Genomic DNA, 21,356 nt, shown 5'->3' on the forward strand with positions numbered 1-21,356 from the left:
TGCCCATTCTTCAAGGCAAAACTGCTCCAGCTCCCTCAAGTTGGATAGGTTCCGCTGGTGTACAGCAATCTTTAAGTCATACCACAGATTCTCAATTGGATTGAGGTCTGGGCTTTGACTAGGCCATTCTAAGACATTAAAATGTTTTCCCTTAAACCACTCAAGTGTTGCTTTAGCAGTATGCTTAGGGTCATTGTCCTGCTGGAAGGTGAACCTCCATCCCAAGTTGGATGGGTTCAAGTTGGATCAGTTCTCAAATCTCTGGAAGACTGAAACAGGTTTCCCTCAAGAATTTCCCTGTATTTAGCACAATCCATCATTCCTTCAATTCTGACCAGTTTCCCAGGCCCTGTCTATGAAAAACATCCCCACAGCATGATGCTGCCACCACCATGCTTCACTGTGGGGATGATGAGTGGTGTTGGGTTTGCGCCAGACATAGCGTTTTCCTAAATTTTAGTCTCATCTGACCAGAGTACCTTCTTCCATATGTTTGGGGAGTCTCCCACATGCATTTTGGCGAACACCAAACGTGTTTGCTTATTTTTTTCTTTAATAAGCAACGGCTTTTTTTCTGGCCACTCTTCCATAAAGCCCAGCTCTGTGGAGTGTTTCAGCTTAGTGGTCCTATGGACAGATACTCCAATCTCCGCTGTGGAGCTTTGCAGCTCCTTCAGGGTTATCTTTGGTCTCTTTGTTGCCTCTGATTAATGCCCTCTTTGCCTGGTCTGTGAGTTTTGGTGGGCGGCCCTCTCTTGGCAGGTTTGTTGTGAGGCCATATTTTTCTAATTTTTAATAATGGATTTAATGGTGCTCCGTGGGATGTTCAAAGTTTTGGTCTTTTTTTATAACCCAACCCTGATCAGTACTTCTCCACAACTTTTTCCCTGACCTGTTTGGAGAGCTCCTTGGTCTTCATAGTACCACTTGCTTGATGGTGCCCCTTGCTTAGTGGTGTTGCAGACTCTGAGGCCTTTCAGAACAGGTGTATATATACTGAGATCATGTGACAGATCATGTGACACTTAGATTGCACACAAGTGGACTTTATTTAACAAATTATGTGACTTCTGTAGGTAATTTGGTTGCACCAGATCTTATTTAGGGGCTTTGTAGCAAAGGGAATACATATGCATGCACCACTTTTCCGTTTATAATTTATTTGTACGAATTTTGTCATTTCACTTCACCAATTTGGATAATTTTGTGTAAGTCCATTACATGAAATCCAAATAAAAATACTTTTAAATGACAGGTTGTAATGCAACAAAATAGGAAAAACGCCAAGTGGGATGAATACTTTTGCAAGGCACTGTATATACATATATATATTTTTTTTTTACCAAGGACTGACTAACCCTGTTGTGAGCCTTGACCTAAAAGGCACCAGCAGCTAACCTCTATCTGGGATCATTTTGAGTACAATAACTTATCTCATACATCCTAAAATCTATCCTCCTAACAGCATATCATCTTCCCTCTTCACTGTGATGTTAACAGGTTAAAAAGAGATAATCTGGGATTGACCAAACCTAGGTTACCACGGCAACAGACACCACAAGGTCACCATCATATTCTGGACCAATCCGTTTGATTGGAAAGTCATATTTATCCAATCTGCATTATATGCTACAGTCTACCATAAGGCCACCACTTCAATTGAACAGCAAAATTGTGTTTTTTGCCTATTCTGCATATAAGGCTTGGTTGCGTGTGAATAAAGTGTTTCCCTTCCGCTCTTGTAATCCGGCCTATATGTACTTTAATACCATTTGGTGCTAAGTTTTCCTGCCAGTCCATCTGTTAGCTTCATTCTGAGGGCACACACTGTCAATGAGCACATGTCACTCTTCTGTGTCCCCTTTTAGCTGAGTAGGCTTACAGTACAGTACAGTACAGTGCACCACTCCTTTGGAGGTATTGTGACCAGTGACCACATCGCTGCACTAAGCATTTCACTACACCACCTATGCAAATCAGGTTAAACCCTTTGGTGGGTTTGTGTGGGATGTTTGGGTCTGATATGGATAAGGTCCCTGGTTCGAGTCCCTCTTTCACTAATAAGAGGAGGCATGTACAGGTACTATGAGTATACCTTGAGAATGCAGCCAAGAGAGTACAGTTTGTACAGTTTTTGACAACACAGCTACAGCCACTGCTGAGCTCAGCCTCGGGCAGGGAGGTCTAAAGGCTCCTGTTATGGTGACTTAAGTGGTTGACAGGAAATCGAATTCTGAAATTGGTTGAAGAAAAACGAGGCGTATAGCATACACGCGTGCACGCACACATGCACGCACTCATGCACGCACACATGCACGCACACAAAGTCACTCAGGAAGTATAACACACAGTCGTTCTAAGCCCTACAATGCCCATTCCGCCTCATCAAACCCCAGGGAGGGACGATCACTAAATGCAGCATCCACCACAAGCCAAGCTTAAGTTCCCTACGGTTGTGAGGGAACTTGTTTTTTTCCCCCCATATTCATTCTCGGAAGTATGATTTGAGGATCACTCATCCTGGCTCGTAGCTTAACAGGAGTAAATGGGGTAATCTCTTGACGGCTTCTGGTTCCGAATGTTTGAGGTTGATAACGTTCCTCATTCCCAAACATTCCTTCCTGTAGGAACTGGTATTAGTACTTCGAACTAATATGTTATTGCCAGTGGGAATAGCTAATACTTCGGATTTCTAAATACTGCTATATAACTCAGTGGGAAGGAACGTTAATATCGACGGTTTGTTCAGGCACCCTGGTCTGTAGCTTCATTGATATGCAGCAAAGTGAACAGTGCTTGTACTAGGAGACTGACGGTTATGTCGTTTTGTCAGAAAGGGCTTGGATGACTTGTCAAGTGGGGATCACAGGAACATAAAGACAGCAGCTCTCCTGCTAAAAACGTAACCGAGGCTGATGCAGCAGCACCCGCCTGCCGTAAGCCGTGCCTCATCCTGCGCCACTCTCATCCCTGGCTCCTCCTCTCTCTGTGTGTTTGTGTGTGTGTGTGTGTGTGTGTGTGTGTGTGTGTGTGTGTGTGTGTGTGTGTGTGTGTGTGTGTGTGTGTGTGTGTGTGTGTGTGTGTGTGTGTGTGTGTGTGTGTGTGTGTGTGTGTGTGTGTGTGTGTGTTAGGGAGAGAGAAAGTGAATGTTGTGCTTTGCTTTCCCTGAGTGTGTCAGGGAGTGTGTGTGTGGTGTGGGTGTGTGTGCGTGCGTGCGTGCGTGCGTGCGTGCCTGCCTGCCTGCTTGCGTGCATGAGTGTGTGTGTGTGTGTGTGTGTGTGTGTGTGTGTGTGTGTGTGTGTGTGTGTGTGTGTGTGTGTGTGTGTGTGTGTGTGTGTGTGTGTGTGTGTGTGTGTGTGCATGAATGACTGTCTCTTTGCCAACAGGGTCTTGGGTCATGTAGATCGTGCTGCTCCAACAGCCTGCTCCACCACCAAAGGAGCTTCTATAGCCAACAAATACACATTTCCTGTGCTAAAAATGATTTGTATTGTATGGAACTATACATGTGTGTATATGAATGAATAGTTTCACAATATGTGTACTGTATACATACTACAATATGAAATCTCTAATGAAAGAGAAGCACCCTCCAACAGTGTGTGTGCATGCGTACTACTGTATGTGTGTGGTTTTGTGTATCCTCATATTCTGTCACTAAACTCAGCAATCTGTTCAACTGTATTGGTCTAAAGAGACTATCCTGTAGCTATTAACTGCTGTAGCTAGCTATCTCCCAGCTACTGATGGGCTGTAAACCTACCCAAGGAAACCGATCCTGCCTGTGATCTCAGATCTCACTGGCTGCTTTGTTGTCATGGAGACAGGGCCCGTAGAGGCTGCCTCAGCCCGACTGTGGTGAAAAGCATGCTGGGTAAGAGGGAGGGGGAGGTGATACAAACAAAACATGTTATCTCACCCACAGTGGAACGGGAAAGGGTTGTTTTCCTCAGTTCAATGTGTTGATGCTTAGAATCATAATAGAGTAATTTCCCTTGATTTGGTCTTTAGATTCCCCACGAGGTATACTCCATGTCTGGCAAACTGAAGATAACTTAACCCTAACCGGGGTGGGGCTCACACAAAGTGTGTGTGTGTGTGTGTGTGTGTGTGTGTGTGTGTGTGTGTGTGTGTGTGTGTGTGTGTGTGTGTGTGTGTGTGTGTGTGTGTGTGTGTGTGTGTGTGTGTGTGTGTGTGTGTGTGGGGGGGGGGGTGTCTCTGTGTGTGCATGTGTTCGTGTGTGGGGGTGTTTCTGTGTGTGCATGTGTTCGTGTGTGCGTGCGTGCGTGAATGTGTCTGTGTGTCTGTCTGACTGTCTGTGTGTGTGTCGTTGTGAAGTCACACATACCCGCAGGTCATGTTGACTCATTCCCTCCTTCCTGTGTTGTTGCAGGTCCGCTGGATGGTCACACTGAGGATTCCACAGAGCAGGCCATGATGCCTCAGCCTCAGTCAGGGCTGTAGAAAACACACAGAGGTAAGGACACACACACATACAGTCGTGGCCAAAAGTTTAATTTTTAATTAAAATATTAATTTTCACAAAGTCTGCTGCCTCAGTTTGTATGATGGCAATTTGCATATACTCGAGAATGTTATGAAGAGTGATCAGATGAATTGCAATTAATTGCAAAGTCCCTCTTTGCCATGCAAATGAACTGAATCCCCCAAAAAACATTTCCACTGCATTTCAGCCCTGCCACAAAAGGACCAGCTGACATCATGTCAGTGACTCTCTCGTTAACACAGGTGTGAGTGTTGACGAGGACAAGGCTGGGGATCACTCTGTCATGCTGATTGAGTTCGAATAACAGACTGGAAGCTTCAAAAGGAGGGTGGTGCTTGGAATCATCTTCCTCTGTCAATCATGGTTACCTGCAAGGAAACACGTGCCGTCATCATTGCTTTGCACAAAAAGGGCTTCACAGGCAAGGATATTGCTGCCAGTAAGATTGCACCTAAATCAACCATTTATCGGATCATCAAGAACTTCAAGAAGAGCGGTTCAATTGTTGTGAAGGACGCTTCAGGGCGCCCAAAAAAGTCCAGCAAGCGCCAGGACCGTCTCCTAAGTTGTTTCAGCTGCGGGATCAGGGCACCACCAGTACAGAGCTTGCTCAGGAATGGCAGCAGGCAGGTGTGAGTCCATCTGCACGCACAGTGAGGCGAAGACTTTTGGAGGATGGCCTGGTGTCAAGAAGGGCAGCAAAGAAGCCACTTCTCTCCAGGAAAAACATCAGGGACATCCTGAAACCATTCATGTGTGGGGTTGATTCTCAGCCAAGGGAGTGGGCTCACTCACAATTTTGCCTTAGAACACACCCAAGAATAAAGAATGGTACCAACACATCCTCCGAGACCAACCATCCAGGAACAGTTTGGTGACAAACAATGCCTTTCGAGCATGATGAAGCACCTTGCCATAAGGCAAAAGTGATAACTAAGTGGCTCGGGGAACAAAACATCGATATTTTGGGTCCATGGCCAGGAAAATCCCCAGACCTTAATCCCATTGAGAACTTTTTTAGTTATTTATTTCACCTTTATTTAACCAGGTAGGCTAGTTGAGAACAAGTTCTCATTTACAACTGCGACCTGGCCAAGATAAAGCAAAGCAGTTCGACACATACAACAACACAGACATACAGTCAATAATACAGTAGAAAAAAATAAAACAAAAAGTCTATATACAGTGAGTGCAAATGAGGTAAGACAAGGGAGTTAAGGCAATAAATAGGCCATGGTGGCGAAGTAATTGCAATATGGCAATTAAACACTGGAATGGTAGATGTGCAGAAGATTAATGTGCAAGTAGAGATACTGGGGTGCAAAGGAGCAAGATAAATAAATACAGTATGGGGATGAGGTAGATAGATGGACTGTTTACAGATGGGCTATGTACAGGTGCAGTGATCTGTGAGCTGCTCTGACAGCTGGTGCTTAAAGCTAGTGAGGGAGATATGAGTCTCCAGCTTCAGTGATTTTTGCAGTTCGTTCCAGTCATTGGCAGCAGAGAACTGGAAGGAGAGGCGACCAAGGAGGAGTTGGCTTTGGGGGTGACCAGTGAGATATACCTGCTGGAGCGCGTGCTACGGGTGGGTGTTGTTATGGTGACCAATGAGCTGATATAAGGTGGAGCTTTACCTAGCAAAGACTTATAGATGACCTCGAGCCAGTGGGTTTGGCGACGACTATGAAGCGAGGGCCAACCAACGAGAGCGTACAGATCGCAGTGGTGGGTAGTATATGGGGCTTTGGTGACAAAACGGATGGCACTGTGATAGACTGCATCCAATTTGTTGAGTAGAGTGTTGGAGGCCATTTTATAGATGACATCGTCAAAGTTGAGGATTGGTAGGATGGTCAGTTTTACGAGGGTATGTTTGGCAGCATGAGTGAAGGATGCTTTGTTGCGATATAGGAAGCCGATTCTAGATTTAATTTTGGATTGGAGATGCTTAATGTGAGTCTGGAAGGAGAGTTTACAGTCTAACCAGACACCTAGGTATTTGTAGTTGTCCACGTATTCTAAGTCAGAGCCGTCCAGAGTAGTGATGCTGGACGGGCGGGCAGGTGCAGGCATTGATCGATTGAATAGCATGCATTTAGTTTTACTTGCATTTAAGAGCAGTTGGAGTCCACGGAAGGAGAGTTGTATGGCATTGAAGCTTGTCTGGAGGTTAGTTAAAATTAACACTTGTGGTCAATCCTCAAGAGGCAGGTGGACAAACAAAAACCCACAAATTCTGACAAACTCCAAGCATTGATTATGCAAGAATGGGCTACCATCAGTCAGGATGTGGCCCAGAAGTTAACCTCTAATTCCTCCCAAACCCGGATCCGGGAGCACCCCCCACAGTAAAAAAGCTGACTAGCATAGCCTAGCATAGCGTCACAAGTAAATACTAGCATCTAAATATCATTAAATCACAAGTCCAAGACACCAGATGAAAGATACACATCTTGTGAATCCAGCCATTATTTCTGATTTTTTAAATGTTTTACAGGGAAGACACAATATGTAAATCTATTAGCTAACCACGTTAGCAAAAGACACCACTTTTTTTACTCCACCAGTTTTTTACTCCATCAGTAGCCATCACTAATTCGACCAAATAAAGATATAAATAGCCACTAACCAAGAAACAACTTCATAAGATGACAGTCTGATAACATATTTATTGTATAGCATATGTTTTTTTAGAAAAATGTGCATATTTCAGGTATAAATCACAGTTCTACATTGCAGCTGCAATCTGAAATAGTGCCGAAGCTGCCAGAATAATTACAGAGACCAACGTCAAATACCTAATTACTCATCTTAAAACATTTCTGAAAAATACACAGCGTACAGCAAATGAAAGCCCAACATCTTGTGAATCCAGCCAATATGTCAGATTTTTTAAGTGTTTTACAGCGAAAACACAATATAGCATTATATTAGCTTAGCACAATAGCCAGAAACACAAGCAATTTACCAGCAGCACAGGTTAGCGATCGTAACAATACAGCAAAAGATATATAATTTTGGACTAACCTTGATATACTTCGTCAGATGACAGTCCTGTAACATCATATTACACAATGCATATAGGTTTTGTTCGAAAATGTGCATATTTAGCAGCACAAATCGTTGTTATACAATGTGATCAGTGGCAACAGGTCATGCATTCTGGCCGGCGCCATCTTGGAAAGGCACCTAAGTTTACGATTATTTATCGATTAGATTGACTAAAAAATACAGGTTGGACAGCAAATGAAAGATGCATTAGTTATTAATGCAACCGCTGAGTTAGATTTTTATAATGAACGTTACTAGACATACAGTGTGCGTTACAGCCAGACTAGTGCCGCAATAACGGCGGACAAATGCGTTTACATTTTTCCACATAAATACGGAATAACATCATAAATAGTTCTTACTTTTGGACGAGCTTCCATCAGAATCTTGGGCAAGGTGTCCTTTGTCCAAAAGAATCGTTGCTTGGTTGTAAAACGTCGTCTTCAACTTCGGAATTAGCAGCTAACAATAGCTATGTGGCCACAACATTCCCAAATCCCCAAAACGCAATACTAAGGAAATTCCGAAAATAGCAATATACTCGCATAAACTGATATAACTCGGTTTAAAATAACTTCGTTATGATGTTTCTAACACCTATATCGAATTAAATTACAGACGGATATAGCTAAGGCCGATAACTGAGCGTTTCAAAATGCCATCTTGAGGTCTTGCTTTGCGCAATGACGAACGACGAAAAGAGAGCGCACTTCGTTCCTTGGCCTTTTATAAGCTCTGAGAACTACGTAGACACTCCATTCCACTTCTCATTGGTTACTGACATCCAGGGGAAGGCGGGTGCAGTTCATGTCGACCCATAGGATACATACAGAGCTTTAAACTGATCTGAGAACAGAGCCTTGTTTTCAGACCTTCGCAGTTCCTGTCATGGATTTCGCTGCAGAAAGAGTTCTGGTTCACCCACAGACATAATTCAAACGGTTTTAGAAACTAGAGATTGTTTTCTATCCAATAGTAATAATAATATGCATATTGTACGAGCAAGAATTGAGTACGAGGCAGTTTAATTTGGGAACGATAAATGTCCAAGTTGAAACAGCACCCCCTGTAGTGTCAAGACGTTTTAATTGACAGCATGCCAGGGCAGATTGCAGAGGTCTTGAAAAAGAAGGGTCAACACTGCAAATATTGACTCTTTGCATCAACTTCATGTAATTGTCAATAAAAGCCTTTGACACTTATGAAATGCTTGTAATTATACTTCAGTATTCCATAGTAACATCTGACAAAAATATCTAAAGACACTGAAGCAGCAAACTTTGTGAAAATTAATATTTGTGTCATTCTCAAAACTTTTGGCCACGACTGTACACATGCAGATACGCATGTGCACAAACACTAATGATGGGGGGAAAAAATCAATACAATTACATATCGGGATATTATTTTTGACGTTATATCATATCGTATTGACAATTCCGCAATATAATTCATGCAATAATTAATGCAATATAACTCTTTCATAGCTTGTTCTCCTGTTTATTTTTAAATTGGGAGCCCATTTCTTTTCAGAAGTTTTATTTCCGTGACTGATCAAAACTTGTTTTCTCATGGCTTTGTCTTGTCCGTCTGCAGTAGACAGACTGTATATACTGAACAAAAATATGAACACAGCATGCAATAATTTAATCGATTTTACTGAATTACAGTTCATATAAGGAAATAAGTCAATTTAAATAAATAAATTAGGCCCTGATCTATGGATTTCACATGACTGGGCAGGGGCCCACCCACTGTCCAGGCCCAGCCAATCAAAATTTGTTTTCCCTCACAAAAGGCCTTTATTACAGCCAGAAATACTCCTCAGTTTCTGGGTGACTGGTGACTGGTCTCAGACGATCCTGCAGGTGAAGAAGCCGGATGTGGAGGTGCTGCGGTTGTGAGGCCGGTTGGACATACTGCCAAAAAATGACGTTGAAGGTGGCTTATGGTAGTGAAATGAACATTAAATTCTCTGGCTCTTGTGGACATGCCAATTTCTCTTGTGGGGATGCCAATTGCACGCTCCCTCAAAACTTGAGACATCTGTGGCATTGTGTTGTGTGACAACTGCACATTTTAGAGTGGCCGTTTATTGTCCTCAGCACAAGGTGCACCTGTGTAATGATCATGCTGTTTAATCAGCTTCTTGATACGCCACATCTGTCAGGTGGATGGATTATCTTAGCAACGGACAAAGGCTCACTAACAGGGATGTAAACAAATTTGTGCAAAAGATTTGAGAGAAATAAGCTTTTTGTGCTTATGGAACATTTCTGGGATATTTGATTTCAGCTCATGAAACATGGGACACTTTACATGTTGCATTTATATTTTTGCTCAGTATAGAATCGTGAGAATCATGAGAATCGCAATACATATCGTATAGGCACCTAAGTATCGTGATAAAATTGTATCTTGAGGTTCCTGGCAATTCCCAAACAAAACACACACGTGCACACACACACACACACACAAACACACACACACGGTTGTTGTGATATAGTGCATTCAGAAAGTATTCAGATCCAGAGGCTTTTTTCTCATTTTGTAACATTACAGCCTTATTCTAAAATTGATTACATAGTTTTTCCCTCATCAATCTACACACAATACCCCTTAATGACAAAGCAAAAACAGGTTTTTAGAATTTTTGGCTAATTTATTTTTTAAAAAAAACTAAAATATTACATTTACATAAGTATTCAGACCCTTTACTCAGTACTTTGTTGAAGCACCTTTGGTAGCCTCAAGTCCTCTTGGGTATGACGCTACAAGCTTGGCACACCTGTATTTGGGGAGTTTCTCCCATTCTTCTCTGCAGATCCTCCCAAACTCTGTCAGGTTGAATGGGGAGCATTGCTGCACAGCTATTTTCATGTGTCTCCAGATATGTTCGATCAGATTTAATTCCGGGCTCTGGCTGGGCCACTCAAGGATATTCAGAGACTTGTCCCGAAGCCACTCCTGCGTTGTCTTGGCTGTGTGCTTAGGGTCATTGTCCTGTTGGAAGGTGAGCGCTCTGGAGCAGGTATTCCTCAAGGATCTGTCTGTACTTTGCTCCGTTTATCTTTGCCTTGATCCTCACTAGTCTCCCAGTCCCTAACGCTGAAAACCATCCCCACAGCATGATTCTGCCATCCACTATGCTTCACCGTAGGGATGGTGCTAGGTTTCTTCCAGACGTGACTTTTGGCATTCACGCCGAAGAGTTCAATCTTGGTTTCATCAGACCAGTGAATCTTGTTTCTCATGGTCTGAGAGTCTTTAGGTGCTTTTTGGCAAACTCTAAGCGGGCTGTCATGTGCCTTTTACTCAGGAGTGGCTTCCATCTGGCCACTCTACCATAAACGCCTGATTGGTGGAGTGCTGCAGTGATGGTTGTCCTTCTGGGAGGTTCTCCCATCTCCACAGAGGAACTCTAGAGCTCTGTCACAGTGACCATCTGGTGCTTGGTCACCTCCCTGACCAAGACCGTTCTCTCCCGATTGCTCAGTTTGGCCGGGCTGCAAGCTATTGGAAGAGTATTGGGGGTTCCAAGCTTCTTCCATTTAAGAATTATAGAAGCCACTGTGTTCTTGGGGATCTTCATAGCGGCAGAAATTGTTTGGTACCTTTCCCCAGATCTACGGACATTTCGTTCAACCTCATGGCTTGGTTTTTGACATGCTCTTTCAACTGTGGGACCTTATATAGACAGGTGTGTGCCTTTCCAAATAATGTCCAATCAATTGAATTTACCACAGGCGGACTCCAATCAAGGTGTAGATACATCTCAAGGACGATCAATGGAAACAGGATGCATTTGAGCTGAATTTCGAGTCTCATTGCAAAGGGTCTGAATACTTATGTAAAGTAGGTATTTATGTTTTTTATTTTGAATACATTTGTAAATGTTCTAAAAACCTGTTTTCGCTTTGTCATTATGGAGTATTGGGTGAACATTTTTAGTTTTTAAAATGTATTTAATCCATTTTAGAATAAGACTGTAATGTTACAAAATGCGGAAAAAGGGAAGGGGTCTGAATACTTTCCGAATGAAACTGTGTATGGCCCTGCTCCAAACACCCTCTAGATGTAATGTATGCTATAGTATATGCTCTCTGTAGGTACAGTACAGTAAGGGACGTGTGCCAAGGGTGAACATAAGAACCCAGAGGCAAATCTGACATGGCTTCCCAGCCAACAGGGTCAATGCAGGGGTAGTAGAGATGAGATTAGTTTTACGGCTTTAACAACTGTTACGACCGCTCCTGGCAAGGCCTGCAGTACAGTATGTAGATGGGACTGTTTTCTCCATTCCCAGACTCACAGTAAACCCGTTTGTTTAACTGTGTTAATGGACCACAGCCCGAGCAGCTGGTGCTGCTGGGGAACAGGTAATGTGGGGAAAGAGAAGGATCAAAGGTTTTGATAGCAGGTTAAATACAAGAGGGAGGGCGAGGCGGGGGAAGGGGAGACAGGGAGGTGGAGGGGGGTGAGACAGGGTGGGAGGGGTGAGACAGGGGAGCCTTGTGGGGAAATGAGGGATTAAAGGTTGACATAGATATCCAGTTAAATACAATAGAAGGAGATGGGGAGGAAGAGACAGGGGACAGGGAAGGTGGAGCCGGGGAGAACAAGATGGGGTGACGGGTAGAGACGGGGGATGAGACAGGTGATGGGTTGGACGGGTAAGGGGGATATAGAAGTAGACAGGTGTGAGATGAGGGATTGAGATGAGAGAAGGGTAGACCAGAACAGGGGCTTGATTAGAGTGACAGACCACTCAAGATTGAATCAGATCAGGATCAAGTCACCATAGTGGGAAAGAGAGATTTCCAAGAAGGAATTTATTCCATTGACTTTCTACAACCCTTTTACAATGTTACCCTACTAAGTCAGCCCAGTTCAACAGGACCCACATGCTTCTTATCATCCATTGCATCATGCTGATGATGCTAGCCAATAAATGTAGTTTCTTTAAGAGGAGACTTGATCGTGGTGGATGGAATGGCACTTGGACGATCTCTAATTAGGTTGTAGCTATTAGGTTATTGAATTGAAAAATAGATCCTGAAAGCTCTTCGATTCCCTATCTATTAGGAACTTCTCTCCAAGCCTAGATAAGAGAGAGGGGGAAGCAGGGAAGTAGCGCTCCATGAATAATATGTCAGATGGACAGATACGCTTATAGACCGGTTATATTTAGAGCTCAGACGGGTTAAAGAGCCAGGCTCCAATGCCTTTAAGCGTGTCAGATAAGAGCTAGAGAATTCCATATACGTTTTAATATGGAACTCTCGACCGGAAATGGTAGAAAGTCCCTGTATTAGGGAACCACGTTCAACACTTTCACTGGATGTGGGAAACTGTAGATAACCGTGGGAAGTGTAGGATGTGTGTGCACGTGCTTGTCGGCATCCTCGTAAGCGTGTGTGTTCCTCTAATCCGTATGTATCTATATAAGTCTGTGCGCACTTGTGTCTGTGTCTCTCTCTGTGTCTTCCATCCGTTCTGAACAGGATGAAACAAAGAAGCTTGTCTCATTTGGTTTCACACCTGCGTTCCCACACTGGGGGGGGGGGGGGGGGGGGGGTAGGAATAGAGGTAGAGAAGGAAAGAGGGAGGGATCGATGCGACTGGAGGAGTTATTGACTCCTGGATGGGGAGCTTCTGCAGAGCTCGGCTGAATATCTCCTCTCCTGTCAGGGATAAAAAAAATCCTCCCCAGGCAAAGAGGAGTCAGGCCTGATCCCCCTGGTTGGACTAGGATTACCCACAGGACATCTATTATAGGGGGCCTTTGCCATCTAACATTATAGATATTACGCTCTTATTGAATATTGCACGGTGCCGGGAAGGCATAAACACCCCTTCTGCTTCAATATCGTCTTTGCTGGAGTGTTTCCATATTAGGGTTTTATGTGTGGTTTATATGTTTATTTGTGGCCAGTGGGGAAAGACTGTGCCAGTAGAAAGGCTAGAAGAACAGTGGGTGGAGAGACTGAATACAATGCCTGTACCGGGCTCAACACCTTCCTTTTATTTATGGGTATTTACTGTATACACATGCAGAGGCTTGCTTGACCTGTCAATCCAAAGTCAAAAGTGTTTTTTATTCAACTGACCAAATCCGGTATGATCATCGACTCTGTTTATTGTTCTTCAAAAGGATATTCTCTCCCTCGTATTTATTTGAACACATTTGTTTGTATTGCTTTGTTTGTTTTTCCACAGAGTGCCAAGCCCTGTTGAGTGAAGTTCCCCCCATCCCCCACCTCCATCCCCAGTCGCCGGAGGTACCATGGTTCCCCCCAGTCCGGGTGGAACCGTAGCCCAGTCCAGGGTGCCTCGCCCTGGGTACGGCCTCTGCCTCTACCCCCCTTTTTTGCTGCCACTGCTGCTGGTGCTCACTTCCCTGCCTAACCTCTCTGACGCCTTAGGTAAGTAACACGCTACAGATGTATGTTTGTGTGGGTGTGTTAGTTCATGTGTCTGTATAGTATGTCCTCCAATTGGTCGATTTGTTTATGCGTTCGTTTGTCCGTTTTTCTGCATGGCCGTCGGTGCATCCTATCTCTCTATCTCACTCTCTCTCTATCCCTCTCTCTATGCTGACAAGCGTCTGTAACAGTGTGTTGTGTTGGTCAACGCTAGCTGCAGTGAGTGGTGACGTGGTGTTGGGCTGGAGGTGGACCGGTGAGGGTGTGTCTGCCTGTCTGTTTCTGCGGTGATGGGTGTTTAACAAGATCTGTCAGGTGGTTTTGTTACACTAATAAGCAGCACACACACGTCAGCGCTTATCCGATCGTCACCTTCATTAAAGCATGTCAACAGATGTCTTGTCTTAAGGATCGACAGCAAGACAGGTGAACAGAGAACACATCTCATTTTAACACTGCAGCACGGAAAACGCTACGGGAGTATGTGACACTGATGAGCAGTGAGGGGATGTCAGCCTATAGTTAGTCATCACATTGAGGCTACTGTATGAAAGCATGTCTTAATATGTCTTACAGTTCTAAATTTAAAGGACAATGTGTTACCTAGAGGTATTATTGCGAAGTGTTGCTCTGTGAAAATAGCATCCCAAAAAGAGCAGTCTGAACCACCATATTTCTGATGTTAATATTTGTTAATATTTGTTGGTGGCTAGGACCTTGCGTTTTTCTTGACCATGTAACCTGACCAGGAAAAACTCTGGACCCTAGTTATAGGCCACTTCTGTAATTGGTATGGATTTACAGTGAACCTGAGTGATCTGGTCAGACTTGTCCAGACGAATGTAATTTCCAGCCTCCAGTCATAGCGGGGGTGATTATAGTATCATGACACCCACTTGCTACCTACTGACGCACATCTGCACATTACACCTTCCCAGCACTGCTATTAGATAATCATAGCCCTGTGGTGTTTCATTATGATAGGCCAGATATATGTAAGTCTTAAGTCTATCATTATATCCCACTGGCAGCCAGGGAGTCAAGGCTACTCAGCCCTTAAAGGGACGGACTGCATTCTTGACTATCCTCACCAAATTCGGGGGGATTTTTCATGAAAGGAAAACCAATATGTGTGTCTTGTTTGAATCAGAACCGAAGGCTCTAACCAGAACAGAATGCAGCTGGAGGCCGGTAGTTGCACCCATGTAATTAGAATTGGTTCTAGTGTGCAGTGGGAATAGCACAATAATCTCTTTGAAAGTGACAGTGCAGAAATGTAAACCAATGTTGAATGTGAAATCAACCCTCATACACAGCTCCCCAAAGTACTGCCTGTTCCCAAGTGCAACACTTCACAACTGACAGAGTGTGTGACGTGTATGGTAAAAAAAAAAAGCTCCAATAATACGCCGTTTTTTCCCCCCCCGAAAAGTATTGTTGAGGTTTCTCTCGGTTTCTGCTCAGGCACTTTACCTCACAGCTCAGAGGTGGGCTGGCTGCTGTGTGACTGTTACTCACTGAAGTGTGAAGTTAGCAGGGGAGGGATAAAAGCCAGAGAGCTTTTCTGTCTCTCAGTGATTTTGGGGAGTTATTGCAGTGTGTTTTTTTCCTTCTTCAGCTGCTCTGCCTCTCTATTGTAGAACTGAATCAACGCAGAAGGAGCTGGACCAGTGATGGAGTGAGTGAGAGACGGAGGTGGGAGAGCGGTAGAGAGGGAGGAAGGGAGGTTGTTATGGTGAGGGTCAGGCCGGCTTTGCCCTGATGGATAGAACTGATTCCTCCACTGAGGAGGAGTTAAGCTGGCTGCCATGGTAACAGACACAGAGGGATAGAACTCTGGGCTTGCCGAAGAAGAGTCTGACATTCTAAGATGGGCAGAGAGACGTAGGGAGGGAGGGACAGTATGAGGCCGTGTGCGAGAGAGAGGAGAGAAAAATGTATGAAGTAGCTTGACAAGATTTTAGCACAGTGGAAATGTAATGGAATTTTTGTGCCTGAAATAGATTTTTATTCGCTGTTAGTAATAAGCATTACTGCATTTTGGAAACTCTAGCAGCCGACATGACACGTTCTAAAACTAGACCGTTCAGATCAAGCAAACTTTGTTCTAAAACTGCGTAAAGCTGTTAGAACTGGGCTTTATAAATATGAAGGGTATAAATGAAAAGCCAAATGTATGTACTAATGCAATCCCTAAATCCTTGTACTCAAAATGGTCTCATTGTTTCATTGTAATTTACTGCAGAGGCTGAAAAGGGTATGTGTGATATTAATACATTAAAGCCAATTATCTGCTGTGAATTTCCACGACACCTTTTCATACACCCGTGTAGCACCCACCCATGTGTTCTCACAATCTGTGCTGCATAGTGGAGTAGCGTGCCCCAGGGTAGTGAAAAAACCTTCTCCTGTGAAGCTGAAGCACATCTTTTATAGATGACACACAGGAAGTCCTTGGTTATGTCCTCTAAATGATAGCCAGGAAGTGGACTGTACTTAGCGGCCAATCACCATGTCCATCACGACTCAGTGATGTCATGTCTCTCTCTTCCTGTCCACGGCTTTTGGCTAGTTGGCATCTCTTGAGTGAGAGCTGTCTATCTTTGGGTAGATCAGTTGGTAGAGCGTTGTGCTTGCAATGCCAGGGTTGTGGGTTCGATTCCCACTGGGGACCGAGTATAAAAATGGATGCACTTACTGTAAGTTGCTCTGGATAAGAGCATCTGCTAAAATGTAAAATATGTTTAATGTATATTTACATGGGGAAAATATTAAGCAAAATCATTTAAGTACCATCATTCTAATAATGTTTAATAATGTGGATGTGTCTGTCTATCTAATGGTTTATGGATCCATTAGTTGTTTGTTTTCTGAACTGCATTATGTCTTGGACTCCTGGCTACAGAATTTCCCTATGAGGACAATATTTAATTGATTTGAATTATCTGTCTACCCCAGCGGCGCCCAAGTTTACCAAGATTCCCGGAGACCAGATTGGGGTGTCGGGAGGCGTGGCCTCATTCGTGTGCCAGGCGTCAGGTGACCCCAAGCCCATGGTCAACTGGAACAAGAAAGGCAAGAAGGTCAACTCCCAACGCATAGAGGTGAGCTCACTCCATTCTCCACTCTGTAAAGATCATATTTGTCTATTAGCAATTTTATAGGGGTTTTGTTTTATCAATTGTTGTACCAGCTCTTCTCTCCTTGTTTTTATTCCCCTGAATACTGGCCTTTTCCTTTCGTTCCCAATTGGTCTCCTTCCTGGTTACTCACCTGGTTTCTGTCTCTTCCTGGTTCTTTGTCTTGGTTTCTGTCTCCTCTTGTTTTCCTCCTCATTCCAAACTGTTCCTGACTGTTTCTCCGCTGGCTGTTTCCTGACTGTTCCCTTTCTTCTCCTCTCCCCTAGACGATAGAGTTTGATGATGGAGCGGGGGCCGTGCTGAGGATCCAGCCTCTCAGGGCCCCCCGAGATGAAAACGTCTATGAGTGTGTGGCCCGCAACAGTGAGGGAGAGGTGGCCACCACCGCCAAGCTGGCCATCATACGAGGTGAGTGTGAGTGTGAGTGTGAGTGTGAGTGTGAGTGTGTGAGTGTGAGTGTGTGTGAGTGTGTGTGTGTGTGTGTGTGTGTGTGTGTGTGTGTGTGTGTGTGTGTGTGTGTCCATAAGAATAGGAAACAAACAAACATTTTACCAACTGTGGACATTTTGTTAGTCCCTACAAGGTCAAATGCTATTTCTAGGGGGTTTAGGGTTAAGGTTCGGTTTTGGGGTTAAGGTTCAAATTAGGGTTAGGGTAAGGTTTAGGGTTAGGGAAAATAGGATTTTGAATGGTTATAAATTGTGTGTCCCCACAAGGTTATTTAAACAAGACTGTGTGTGCATGTGTGACTGAGTTCCTCTTCATGACCATCTTCATTACAATATAATTGCTAACATGCATTGGTCAAAGTAGCCTTGTGGCTACAGTCAGTGAAACAGAAGTGTATGTGGACCAAACTGTGAATCGTTTTTCATTGCTTTCACACAAAATGCATTCAATGACCACATTCTCCGAAATCCATGAACTCTTTTCTCATTCGTACTCCGCCACCTGCAAAACTATATATTTGCAGCACACGTTTTCAAATGCTAAAACACTGTTTGCAAAACTGTTAAAAACACATTCAAAACAGAATGATGGCAAATGGCGTGCATGTCTGCAGTAACCAGATTGAAATATATAGAAAATCTCAGCAGAATATATAATCATTCCAAACACAGCTGATTGCAATTTCAGCTGAAAGCCTACCCAAGTGTCCTGTTTTTAGTCTCGTTACCAAACAGACAAAAGAGGACGGCTTCGGAATAATTTAGTTTGGAAACATGGATCAAGGAAGACAGGTTGTTGGGGAGAGAAGAGTGGCAGGGTTGGATTAGACATTCCAGAGGATACTTTCCAAGATGCATCGCCAGAGAAGACATACGATGTGATGTTGATGAGAACTTGTGGCCAAATGCAGGAGAGAGGTAGAACTAGAACCCTTACAGTACTGTACAGTATATGAGTGATTATACTATACATGTTGTTGATGGATTTTTTTGTAATTATTATTGCCTCCCTGGAATTTCAGGAATTTGTTTTTCGTTTCAACTTTTTATTTTTCACAAGTAAATTACTATATGCAAAGATATAGAAATAAATAAAGGCTATTGAAGCAAATTGCTGCATTTCTGATTTATTCTTGCTACATATACTTTAGTACAGTCAATAAAGTGAAAAGGTGTTATTCTTATTCTATAATGAAATACTGATTTATGTGAAAAATCATTCAAACTTCAAAGAGAAAAGTTCATAATTCATGTAATGCTCCCTGTTGTCAGTGTTTTGTAGGTCAGTGTGTTATGAGTGACAAGTTATGCTTTCTGAGTGAGAACTGTTGCCAGTGTTCTGGTCGAACAAGCTTATTTTGAGACATGTATGAAGTGTTTTGGTGGTTTTGAGTGAGTTTTGGAGGTGAGATGAACTGTTTGGCCGAGATGCACGTTGGTAATGAAGAGTTTTGAAAAAGTGGCTTCAGTATTGACCGATGCTTGTTAGCAATTGAAAAAAACTGTAATACTGTCTATTTTAAGCACACACATCTTGCACACACACTCACACACCTGCTCACACACAGTCTCTCCCTTTGTCCCCTTCACTCTCAACACAAGACGTGACAAACACCCTGCTTACACCCTTCTATAGCAGGAAAGAAGGAGCTGTTCTTTTTTAGCCTGAGAGTTAGTGTGATTTGGCTGTGTTGAGGACCAGTTAGCATGTGATTTAGACTACAGCTTCTCTCTCATAATCACTTAATTTGTTCGCTTCCCAGACGGAGATGGTGTGAATCTAATGTAGCTGCATTTGGCTGTAAGCCTGGCTGTAAGCCTAGGAGCTGTGGACTGGGCCTAGACCCAACACAGGAGAGAGGGATGGAGAGAGAGAGAGGGATGGAGAAGAGGGATGGATGGGATAACGACTCCTTTTTACATGGGAAAGCAGAGGATTAGAACTGGGCTTGGACAGGGACCCAGTTCTGCAGGAGGGAAGAGATGTACAGGAGGATGTAGGGAGGAGAGAGACAGAGGGGATATAGGGAAAGATGGACGGGGACTCAGTGGTGGAGGAGGGGGAGTAGTGACACAGCAGGAGAAGGGGTGGAGAGAGACGGAGGGGAGAGAAAGAAGAGAGGAGGTATAGAAGAAAATAATGAGGAGGGAAGGAGGGGTAGATTTGGCAGGCTTGTGGTGTTCAGCAGAAGGCTGGTAGCCTGGGGAATAGCCTCCTGTCCATCTGTTCATAGGCCTGTCATCACTATACAAACACACCCAACCCCCCCACTCTGTGGGACATTACTACATAAACCCTATAGCCCTTCTGGGTGTGTGTGTGTGTGTGTGTGTGTGTGTGTGTGTGCGTGCGTGCGTGCGTGCGTGCGTGTGTGTGCGCGCGCGCATGAGTGTGTTTGTGGGAGCCATTAAACCATAAGCTATTTTTCCTCAATAGAGCTGTGTAATTTCTGAATTTCAATTTCAACTTAAGCCCCTTATGTGGACAGAGGTGTAGACTTACATTCAATGATACTTTGCAATCTGTCTCCTGGACCTTGACTGCACCATAGACTTAAATAATGAAATAATAATACATATTTGTACGTATAAATTATTTTTAACTTCAACCGCCTACCACAGGAGGACTCAGGATCCTGCTGTCAATGAGTGTAGACAGTCTGCTGCTGCCGCTCTGCTAATCATCAGATGGGGGAGGAGAGGAGGTAGGGGGCCCACGTGGGTAACTGGGGGGCCCTGCCTTGATTGGATAACTGATTAATACAAAATAAAAAAATAAAATGCATAATAAATCAATGTTACTGGTCAATTGTGTGAGTTAGGGGCTGGGCCCAAGAGGCATTTTAAAAATATATATACAGTACCAGTTAAAAGTTTGGAAACACCTACTCATTCAAGGGTTTTTCTTTATTTTTACTATTTTCTACATTGTAGAATAATAGTGAAGACATCAAAACTATGAAATAACACATATGAAATCATGTAGTAACCAAAAAAGTGTTTCACAAATCAAAATATTTTTTATGTTTGAGATTCTTCAAAGTAGCCACCCTTTGCCTTGATGACAGCTTTGCACTGTTACGTGCCTCCTTGAAGGAGGGAGGTGCAGGAATCAGGAGCAGGAGAGCAAGGAAGTCCCAGTGGCACAATCGTTTATTCAGAAGTCTCAACTCAACAACAACATGGTGGGGGGGTATGCCCAAACGAGGTTGCCACACACAGGGAAATAAACGCTACACACGGAGGAGAAACCTCTACTCCTAAACTCAATACCAAAACGGTACAACTGCCATGTGAAAGAAAACCCTGTGGTGCAGACACGCACCCCTAACCAAGTACCCACAGCAAACAATCCCACACAAAGACTAGCAGGCAGCGGAGGTAAATAAACCCACCGAAATCAACTAATAGGACACAGATGTAAACAATACAGACAGACACAAATGAAAAGGAAAAATGGATCGGTGGCAGCTAGTAGGCCGGCGACGACGACCGCCGAGCACCGCCCGAACAGGGAGAGGAGCCACCTTCGGTGTAAGTCGTGACATGCACACTCTAGGCATTCTCTCAACCAGCTTCATGAGGTAGTCAGCTGGAATGCATTTCAATTAACAGGTGTGCCTTGTTAAAATATAATTTGTGGAATTTCTTTCCTTCTTAATGTGGTTGAGCCCATCAGTTGTGTTGTGACAAGGTAGGGGTGGTATACAGAAGATAGCCATATTTGGTAAGACCAAGGCCATTTTATGGCGAGAACAGCTCAAATAAGCAAAGAGAAATG

At 43.7% G+C, this 21,356-nt stretch overlaps 1 protein-coding gene across 7 annotated transcripts in view; it reads left to right on the top strand.

The window, feature by feature from the left end:
* LOC139560235 (receptor-type tyrosine-protein phosphatase S-like) overlaps positions 1-21,356 on the top strand; it is a 108,810-nt gene that overhangs the window by 9,577 nt on the left and 77,877 nt on the right. For all 7 annotated transcript variants that reach the window (XM_071376821.1, XM_071376817.1, XM_071376818.1 and 4 more), the window contains exons 2-5: positions 4,394-4,477; positions 13,781-13,986; positions 16,945-17,090; positions 17,393-17,534. In XM_071376821.1, coding sequence (XP_071232922.1) covers positions 13,848-13,986; positions 16,945-17,090; positions 17,393-17,534 — 427 coding nt within the window. In that variant the 5' untranslated portion in view covers positions 4,394-4,477; positions 13,781-13,847. The remainder of the gene's footprint in view (positions 1-4,393; positions 4,478-13,780; positions 13,987-16,944; positions 17,091-17,392; positions 17,535-21,356) is intronic.

The sequence above is a fragment of the Salvelinus alpinus genome, chromosome 30 (assembly GCF_045679555.1).
Source record: "Salvelinus alpinus chromosome 30, SLU_Salpinus.1, whole genome shotgun sequence".
Classification (NCBI taxonomy): Eukaryota; Metazoa; Chordata; class Actinopteri; order Salmoniformes; family Salmonidae; genus Salvelinus; species Salvelinus alpinus.